Source organism: Oreochromis aureus, linkage group 22 (genome assembly GCF_013358895.1).
Source record: "Oreochromis aureus strain Israel breed Guangdong linkage group 22, ZZ_aureus, whole genome shotgun sequence".
NCBI classification, from domain to species: domain Eukaryota; kingdom Metazoa; phylum Chordata; class Actinopteri; order Cichliformes; family Cichlidae; genus Oreochromis; species Oreochromis aureus.
The window spans coordinates 1,978,713-1,988,856 of NC_052962.1; the positions used below are offsets into that span (position 1 = coordinate 1,978,713).

The 10,144-nt window shown below is 38.2% G+C and overlaps 1 protein-coding gene across 2 annotated transcripts; it reads right to left on the reverse strand.

Annotated features, from left to right (window-relative positions):
- Nucleotides 1-4,306: 4,306 nt before the first annotated feature.
- LOC120435516 lies at nucleotides 4,307-8,753 on the reverse strand. Of its 2 annotated transcripts, none has more exons than XM_039605274.1 (5): nucleotides 7,249-7,272; nucleotides 6,854-6,907; nucleotides 5,396-5,551; nucleotides 5,054-5,149; nucleotides 4,307-4,802 (listed from the first exon to the last, which is right to left on the reverse strand). In XM_039605274.1, the coding sequence occupies exons 1-5, from the start codon at nucleotides 7,255-7,257 to the stop codon at nucleotides 4,485-4,487; spliced, it is 633 nt and encodes a 210-aa protein (XP_039461208.1). In that variant the 5' UTR covers nucleotides 7,258-7,272; the 3' UTR covers nucleotides 4,307-4,484. The 2 variants fall into 2 exon arrangements, with proteins under 2 accessions (XP_039461208.1, XP_039461209.1); XM_039605275.1 differs by lacking the exon at nucleotides 7,249-7,272 and adding an exon at nucleotides 8,713-8,753 and having other exon boundaries at nucleotides 4,308-4,802.
- Nucleotides 8,754-10,144: the final 1,391 nt, after the last annotated feature.

The window sequence follows — 10,144 nt, forward strand, 5'->3', positions numbered from 1 at the left end:
CACGTCCCAAGGTATTCCATAGGAACACGAAAGGTGTTCCTATGCTACGCGCCGGTTTATGGATGACATCCAGTAGAACGACGGTCCCCTAACCCTAACCCCCTATTGTCATGAACCACAGTTCATGCACACAAGCGGGATCCAAAAGCAGACTCAATACGCTTAATTGTTTTAACAAAAGGTGACCCGGAACAACCAAGGAAGCAAAATTGCAGAACTGAAGGAAACCGGGAAGACAAATTACACAGGGAAGCCGTAATCAGGACCGTGGGAGGCTGCAACAGAAAGGGGAGAAAATACTAGTGAGTAGTTGGATTGAGGGACACAACTAAACAGGGCTATAGTAATTTGGCTTACGATGAGAGCCGGACTGTGGGGCTCAGAAGAGGGGAAGCGTGTCCGTGGGAAGCGAATCCGAGGAGGCAGGGATGAGGACGGATGGTGCACTTAGAGATCCGAGCAGGCAGGAGGACAGGCAGGGGGCAGACACAAACCCTGGATAGTAACCTGGGCACACGGAGGGAGAATTAACACAGTTCATGTAACACTTAGATATATACAAAGCTTTGCGGGGAGCCTAGTTACCACTGAGGGGTGACTAACAGACTGGCATGGAGCATCCGTCAGCGCAGGGTTAAACGGTCCTCCTGACAATTGCCTGGAATGGGATACAGGTGTGATGGTGATGGCCCAGCCCGGAGGTGTGGCCACCGGGGCATCCCACACACTCCTCAGACACAGAGCCACGGACCATGACACCTATAGACGTTCTAGCCATGTATTCCAGCCCTAACCCTAACCTTATCCCTAACCTTAACCAGCACTTTAATAACGTTAGATAGTGTTTTCCAAAGGGATTTGAGTAAAACGAATGTACATGTGTAGATTCATTCCAAACAGATCCTATGTTTCGTCATTTTTCCAATCTCGTAATACAGCGGTCCCTCACTATAACGCGGTTCACCTCGCTGCTTCGCAGATTTTTTTTGCATGCTTTTTTTTTTTTTTTTTTTTTTTTTTACAGCACATTGTGTTCTGCGTCCTGATTGGCTGTAGACCATTGTCAATGTAGACCACTGTACAAACTCCTGTACAGTACAGAATGTGTTCAGCTTGTCAGATTTACATAAATCTTCGATCCTAGCAGTGTTACTCTGCAGTGCTGTACTGTATGTTTGTAAGTTTTCTCCCCAACAAACAACAATGTCGATGAAACGTTTTGCACCATCAAAGGTACCTGCGGTAGCTCCCAAAAGGCAGAGGACGATGCTAACCATCGCACAAAAAGCTGGTCTTCTGGACATGCTAAAGGAAGATAGAAGTTAGCGTAATTTTCGGATTATAAGACGCATTAAGCGAAACAAAACAGTCAGATAAGTCAAACTTTACTCAACTCATACTTCTTGCTTCTTCTACTTCTGTACCATTGATTCATTAATGTTGAATTCTCTGGCAGCTGCTCTATTCATGTTCTGGACCTGAAAACAGGGTTTGACCTTTGGTTTCATTCTATAATACTGGACTTGTTTTTCTGTGCAGGTTTGAACTTTGAGAGAGTTTAAACAAGAGAGAAACGTGTGAAAATGTCGATGCCTGTCTGAGAAAAGTGTATAAAGTGTGTAGTGAGAAAATATCTATAATAATTGTAAAAAATAAAGTTGGCAACTTCGCGGATTTCACCTATCGCGGGTTATTTTTAGAACATAACTCCCGCAATAAACGAGGGACCGCTGTATAGGGACGTGTTGGGTTCCCGGAAGCGTAACATACCGACGATTCATCACCTAGCATAAAATGTTACGCTTTGGGAGTGAGAACAAGTTGAAAATAGCCAACATCGATGCCTGAAGAAGTTTAAATCAAGCGTTAGATAGCCAACACTTAAAAAATAAAACGGTAATGTTTGGAATTAGGAAACATTTGTAGGCCAAAAAACGAGGAAAAAGGGAGTGCTAAAGTTTTTCTTTGAAGAAAGTGGATTAAATATTAATATTTGAAATTCAACATTCCTAAAAGTGTGTATTAGGAATATTGGATATAAAATTGTAATTGTGCTCAGATTACTTTTTAATTGCAAAATGTGACAAAATATGTTAGTTTTGCAACATAATTAATAATTTATTTAACATGTAAAAACAAAAACCAGATTCTTACAAAGGCTCCTGAATATAGCACATAAATTAAAGGATTGCCACAATCAGAGGTGGCAAAAATACAGATATTATTGACTTATGCAGAAGTACAGATACTTGTGTTTAAAAATATACTCCAGTAAAATTTGAAGTAGTAATTCAACTTCTTTGCTCAAATAATTCTTTTCTGTTGAAAACAAAAGTCGCCTCAAGGCGCTTTATATTGTACAGTAGATAGCACAATAATAAATATTATATCATATTTAGATGGAAGCTAGCGAGCTAACTTCCTGCTAACTTCTAACTCCGTTAAATGTAATAAATCCTGTTTTCATGGATGCCTGGATGTTAAACTTAATTGTTACACCTGGTAAAGCAGCAACACTGATCATTTTATTAAAGATGAAAGATTTTAGACAGTTTGTAGCTCTCAGTGATGCTGCAGTGTTCGTTTGACTTTGGGACCTGACACAGCTAATGACATCAGACATCAGACCAGATAACAGGAGTTCTTGCAGTGATTTAATGGCACACAGGAAACCAAACGCAAAGCCAATGTAAAACAAAAGTGACACAAACCATAGACCAAGATGCACTTGGGCAAATCTGAAAGAAGTTTTCTTTCACTCTTTTCCCTAGCTGGAAATATAGTAGCTGCTCCAAGACAGTAAGAACAGCAAGTAACTAAACTAAATTCAATAATACAATAAAGTGAAAAATATAACAATCTAGCTCTGATAGATACAAATAATTCTAATTATAAATATCCCAGTATATTACACAAATTAAATATATGCTGGTGACATTGCGGTGCCCTCTTATCATGATATACTTTGTTAATTTCTCTGTAGAGGATGTGCAAACAGTAACAGTGTGCAACTATTGCAGTGTGTACTCGTGCTTTAGATGAAGGAGTTGTACAGGGAGTTCACTCTAAGAACTAAAACTGATAATTACTTAAATATTTTGGTGCAACACTTTTACACTCAAAAATAATGAGTAAATGCAAAAACAATCACATCTCTTAAATACACCTTATTAATTGAGTAAATCCAACTAAAATGGAATAAGTTGTTATGAACAATTAAAGATGTTACAGTAACATACAAAATTGAGTAAATACAATTGAAAATGTAAGTTAAAACAACAGTAACCAAAAGTTCAAACTACATAAAATATTAATTAGGAAATGCTGAAATGCTTGGCACATATAACCTACACCATTACAATTATTTGTTTTTAAATAATGGTTCAATTTACTTAATATTTTAAAGTTAACTTAAGCAAAAACGTTAATTACAATTAAGTGTTTATATATATATATATATATATATATATATATATATATATATATATATATATATATATATATATATATATATATATATATATATATATATATATATATATATATATATATATATATACATATATATATATATATATACACACACACATATATACACACATATACATATATACACATATACACATATACATACATATATACACACACATATATACACATATACATACATACATACATACATACATATACATACATATACATACATATACATATATATACATATACATATACACACACACACACACACACACACACACACACACAGGAAAAAAAGAACCACGTCAGTTCAACATTGTTCACAATGATTTATTTTAACCAGCTTTTTTGTGAATCACACATTTAGCAGATTCCTTCTCTGAACACAGTGAGCTGAAATCTGTTCTACATTCAGTGGATAAAACTTCGATAAAATTTCAGTCACAACAGCCTTATATAATAAAATTGCATCCAAATTGGCATGCTTGATAAAACTCTGTAAAACTGGCATATTGATGCTAACAACAAGAAAAATGTACCTGCCATACAAAGAATAAAAGTGGCTCAAGTGAACGCAGTGCTTTACCTTTTCAGAAAAGGTCAAATGACAAAAATAAAATTAAGATCCCAAAAAAATATAAATCCTGAAAAAAAAACAAACATTTGCACTGTGACATAGTTTTTGAACATCTTATTTTGATTCCAAAAAATTGGGCAGATTATAACTAAAGAGTGACCAAAAAACATCCATAATTTAAATAAAAAGGTTTCAAAAAGGATTGCGCTAAGACAAAAAAAAAAAAAAAAAAACACCATACAGAAGATACGCTCCCATTTACACCTCATTGTGAATCTGGAAAGTTAATACAAAAACACAGTTTATGGTACAAACATTATTTATGAACAGGAATGTCAACACAATGTAATGCCGCAACTGAACCTTTTGATGAGCATTACATGTCACTTAACAAGTCTAACACTTTAAGAACAGCCCTGTGAAATTTTGTCTACAATGAACAGAGGTCATTTTTCAGTCTTTGAACCTTGACAGAAAGGTTTCCTGGATCCAGCTCCATGAACACTTTTTGAAATGCTTCAAATGTGCATTTGAGATTCTTGGGGTGTTTCAGATCCAGAGCATAGCACAGTCCCAAAAGATAGCAACAGGCTTTGCTCAGATTCCCAAGTTTGCCCAGAACAGTAACGCCTTCAATAACAATACCCACATCAGTAGGTTCGCCTGACCTGTCTTGATTCTGCAGCAGATAAATCTTCATCACCTCCTCAGCCAAAGCCTCTTCAACAAAGACAGCATCAGCACCGTCCTTTAAAAGAGAAACAACTGTTTTAAGCTCACATATTTCCAAACATTGAAACAAAAAGTTTCATTTGTATGAGATCACCGGTACTCATAATATGTGGACACTGTGCTCCAAAATCTTTGAGCAAATGCTATTCTTTTGTATGCTTTGAAGTGTTTTTTTTTTTTCTTTAGAACAGTATCTTAAAACTTTTCTATGATCTCACAAGCTAAAATAAACTACTAATATTCCTAAAACAGATTTATTGCACCAACCTCAAAGGTTTTGATTAAGGCACTTGGATCCTCTCCCAGATGGTCAATGAGACATCTGATGATGACTTCTCGTTTTTTCTCGATGGAATTTCCACTCTGTAAAACAGGAAGTCTCAACTGAGGCAAAATTTGTACATTTAAAACATGACTTACCATTTCTAGCTTAAACATAACTATTTTTTTTTTCTGTTGTTGACCTGTTTTCACACCCACCATCAAGGTAAGAACACCTGTGGAGCTAAAATATTGAACAGAAACCTCAGAAAAGCCGTTTTTAGTGGAAGGGCCTCTTCAATGCTGTGTTGGAACGTTTTTGTGGTTAGAAAATGCAATCTTCCTTACCTGAAGCAGAAGGTTTAACTGTGCCCTGTGGCGTTGTCCAGCAGCACCTTTCTTGGCTTGAAACAAGGACAGGAGTTTGGATGAATACAAGTCCAACGATGACATGAACTTTGGTTCAAGGTTCAGGGTCGTGATCCTATGAAACTCTGCACTGACCTGGATGGAGAGGACAAAAAACCAAGGACAAAAATCTGAAGGCCAAAATTCTGATTCAATCAAAAAAAAATCTTTAAGTGAAACTACCATTTTTGCAACCTGGACCTTATTTTCTAACATGCAAAAGATTAATTTACTCATCCAGACATAAATCCATATAAGTGGAGTTGTTCAGTATGCAGACTAAAGCCTTAGTGGAAGATAATACTTTATGTTAAGCTTCTAAATTTTATGTTATGAATTGCTTGCACTATTTCCCTGTGAGATTGTATAATGTTGGAGGGAAGAGGCGGAGCCAGGTTGCCCTCTGAACCATCGTCTGCCAGGCAGCGATGCGAGAGGAACACACCGCTGAAGCGGCGCACATATTCAGAATCGCGTCAGCGGCTTTACAGAGAAAGCCTTTCAGCTCCTCTGGCAGCTCTGCTTCCTCCACCTTCCTGAAGATGACAAACGCTAGCAAGGCAGTGTTGTTAGTCACTGCAGCTGACTGAACAGTGCATTGATATACGCGATCAGTGAACCTTGCTATCAGCTGGTCAAGTTTGGCGGGGTGGGCCGGTCGCTGTCCAACGACCTTGGTCATTTTGGTGCCGAAAACTGAAGCGAGGCTCGGCTCTAGAGGGGAACAGGCGGAAAACTCCGGTCTGTGAAGCCCTCCGTTTCATGCGAACTGTGAGACCTAGACAAGTGTGAGCGTAAGGCACCCCATGTCTTTAAAGAGCAAGGACAATTCAAATGAAGACAGGGTATGGAATAGCCATGACCAAATGTACTATGTTTCACTCGATAATGTTTGAGTAGTGACACTTTTGATGACTCCTCATGTTTGCAGAGTTTACACTGCCATCTCATCACCTGTGACCTAAAAATTGTGAGAAAATATGTCTCACAGCATGAAGATGACAGAATGGTGTATAACCATATTTACAGTTTTGTATGATTAACTGATTGAATAACCAATACTCACTACCAATTCAGGTGGAGGATACAACTTACAAATAAGTCAACATGGAACAAAGTACAATACTTAACCACATTGAAGTAATCTGAATCACATCACCACGCTGTATAAATAAAAAGATAGTATGGTGACACTAGATGACAGACCATGAACTCATCAATATATTTACCGAACTGAAAAATTCTCAAAATTTAGATTTGGCATTTGTATGACTAAAATAACCCACCACAAAACCAGTATAAATATTTAGGTGGTATCACCATCCACTACTCAGCTTGTATAAAACAATATCATATCATTCCAAAATTTAACACATCAAGTCCTCTGAGTAAAATTACCTGCTTTACTTTGTAGTTGATGCAGATTTTTTTCTCCTGGTGGTGAAGATGGTGCTGAAAAAATACAAATCAAAACTTTATCATTACAAAACATGTCACTGAGTAATCTGCCATAACATCAAGCTTTTTTTTTTTTCATTATTTTCTGGGATCTGAAAGGAAGTAGGGCCCCGAGTCTAAATTTACTTAAGGCCCCATAGTACTTTGGACCGGCCCTGGATGAGGTAATCTGCTGACCCGGGCGGTCCTCTCAGCGTTCTCTCAAAAACTGGCCCTGTTCGGGACAAAGCTGAAAGCAGCGTCTTATATGCTCTGAAAGACCCCACATAGAACAAGAAAGCTAAGCAGCATGGTTGCTGCTATGAACTGTTCCGCGGGCAGGTCTTCTTAGTTACCAAAGCCATTGATGACGTCTGTTCATCTCCTCCTGAACAACCTGACAGAGTGAGTCAGGCCGCGTGACTACCGCAGCTCCCGCACCGCGGGCCATTTTCTAGAAATGTCTGAGCACACTGTTAAGGTTCAGATATTGAGGAGGAATCCAAAAATAACCACAGATCCAGCCGGGTGCAATTAGACGACATTTTAATGTACACACGTGCGGAGTCCGAACGCTGTGCAGATTTCAGCATCGAACTACCTTACAATAGTCAGACAAAGGCTTTATAGGGTTTCTGTTGTCAGGCAGATCCAGTACAGCATACGTCAGCCTAAACCACAAACGTTCAGTCAACAACTTTTGAACACAGTTTTAAAAAAGAACATTGTCTTCGGCTCGGTGCTTCCCCTCAGCTCGTCTTCGCTGTCGCTTATTTCTGGGACATCTGGTGTACTTCCTGGAACAGACTAACACGTACGCACCCCCACTTTGCAGTCGCAAGCAAAACATAATTAAACTCTTACCTATATAAATGAGTCTATCTAATATGTATGTGTACGTGTGTCAGCTTCTGCTGCCCTTTATTTCACCTCTCAGCTCCCCAGCCAGACCTTGTAACCTTTCCGCTAGACAGAAGGCCAACACTGAAACTATGTGTATGTGTCTGTCTGTGCGTGCACAGAGTTTGCATATGCTCTCTGCACCTTAGTTGACCTCAACTTAGGCAACCAGGCTAAGGCCATCCTGTGTGTGCCTATCTTGACTTATATGTAAAATGTATAAAACAAATGTTTCAATCTAATACAACTACTCAAAGCTTAATCAGCGATAAATGCATAATAAAACACCCTGCTCTTGGCTTACACTCAGACTCGGCTTTCAGTTTCACTTCTGCAAGCCTTGCAGAAGTGTTTCCTGTCTCATTTTGGCACAGAGTGTATTTCCTGTCCCTGCAGTCTACACAGAAACATTTAAGATTATTATATAGGAGCATTGAAAAACATTTAAAATTATAGATTCAACTCCAGTTTAAAGTGGTTCTTCTTGGACCTGTAATAAAGACTAATATAATACCAATATGTTTGAACATCTGAATGCATCTGCATGCAACATCACTATTAATAATGAAATGGTAATGATGATTATAAAAATAGCAACAAATAATAGCAGCATAACATTCCAGCACTCCCGACAACACCTGCTTTCACGTGGTTCCTAAAATGCCCCCGATTAAACGGTCAGGTCGCTGGTACCGGGACATTCCGGTCAAATTACCCGGAACGCAGATAGCGACTCAGAACGTAAAAGGATAAAAGGGCGCGGTTTCCCGCCGCCTTGACTGGAAGACGGGTTGAAAACTTAAATTAACGTGCACAAACACGCTGCGAAAAGTGAGCCACCATGACAAACGCTTTCTTCAGAACATGTTATAAAAGAACGGTGTGGATAAAGACAGCTAATGTAAGAATTGGTCACTTACCTGAAAACGTTACCAAGTCTGCAGTGGATGTGTGTCTGTCTTGTTCAACGTGCAGAAAATCTCCCATGAGGCCATGCTCTCTCATGGCGGTACATGCCAAAGGTCATTAGTCTTACTCAAAGTTTTAAGTTAGTATTGGGGACAAAATTATATTGATTTTGAACCATTAATAATTAAAGTTCAAGACAATGATAAGTATGAATACCAGTGTCTCAGTTATTTTGAGTACTTTCTATGAGATATATTGAGTAGATTTAAATAATGCACCCTGTGTTTCAAATACAGAATTTTTTCTTTTAAATAAACTTGAACAAAAGAGCTCAGTTCAGCTCAAAAACTGGTGTTGAAAATTTAAGCATTCTTTTCAGTATTTTCAACTCAAGATAACACTTTTGTGATTTTCAAAGATTTAATCAAGGTCATCTAACTTAGAATTATAATGATATTTACTAAGCCCCTGAATAATTTTTTAGGGTGTTGGCCATGGGCAGGAATTCCTGATTTCTTGTGTTGTTCACTAGTGCATTTGGGTAATCTGAATCTCTCAGTGCTCCTGTGACTGGTGAGCATGTCAAGGAGTGGGTGGGCGGTATTGTCCAACATTGTCCTCATCTTGGACAACATCCGCCTCTCCCACACCACCTTAAGAGGGTCCAGCTCCATCCCCACAACATTACTGGCCGTCCGGATCAGTTTATTAAGCCTGTTGGTATCTGTGACCCTCAAACCTACTCAACAGCATAGAGGGCCACAACATACAATGATATCATTGAACTAACGTTTAAATGTACATTTTGAAAATAAAGTACAAATACCTGAAAATTCAGCTCAAATACCGTAATGAGGTATTTGTATTTTCTTACTTCCCACCTCTGGCCACAATCGGGCCACAATGTTTAAAAGAAACATTTGATTCACTTCTGTTGCAAGCAGGTAAATTTAGAATGGTTATTGAATTTTTTGTTTACTGAGTCGTTATTATAGGGCCATTATTAAAATGTCTTTAAGCTGAGCTGTGCTGGTGGGCACTTTTAAAGGAACTTTCCCCATTACCTTTTTACTTTGTAAATTTTACATTTATCACCTTACTAACTCTTAAATCCTAAATATTTGTTTGTATTTATTTATTTATTTATATTATTTTTCTTTTGCATTTCCCCCATTTTTATTTCCCCAGACCTATTTATTTCATCTTAATCTTCATCTCATTCCATCAGGAGTGAAATTCCTTGTTTGTGTGCACAAATGTGGCCAAATAAAGAAGATTCTGATGCTGATCTTGATCCATTTGTACAGTTAGACTTCACCTTCACGCACAGTTCATCTTCAGCTACACTCATCCTGAGGCTCTGTGAACACTGGAAAGAAGGAGGGCAATACCTCAGGCAGATCATCAGACAGCATGAGTGCCAATTAAAGGCTCCACTTCAGC

What these genes read in the sequence shown, in the direction of transcription:
- LOC120435516 (XM_039605274.1), bottom strand. An exon ending in AGTTAAACCTTCTGCTTCAG is followed by an intron (nt 5,150 to 5,395) that starts GTAAGGAAGATT and finishes CCTGTTTTACAG; the next exon opens with AGTGGAAATTCCATCGAGAA. An exon ending in CCTTAATCAAAACCTTTGAG is followed by an intron (nt 4,803 to 5,053) that starts GTTGGTGCAATA and finishes TCTCTTTTAAAG; the next exon opens with GACGGTGCTGATGCTGTCTT.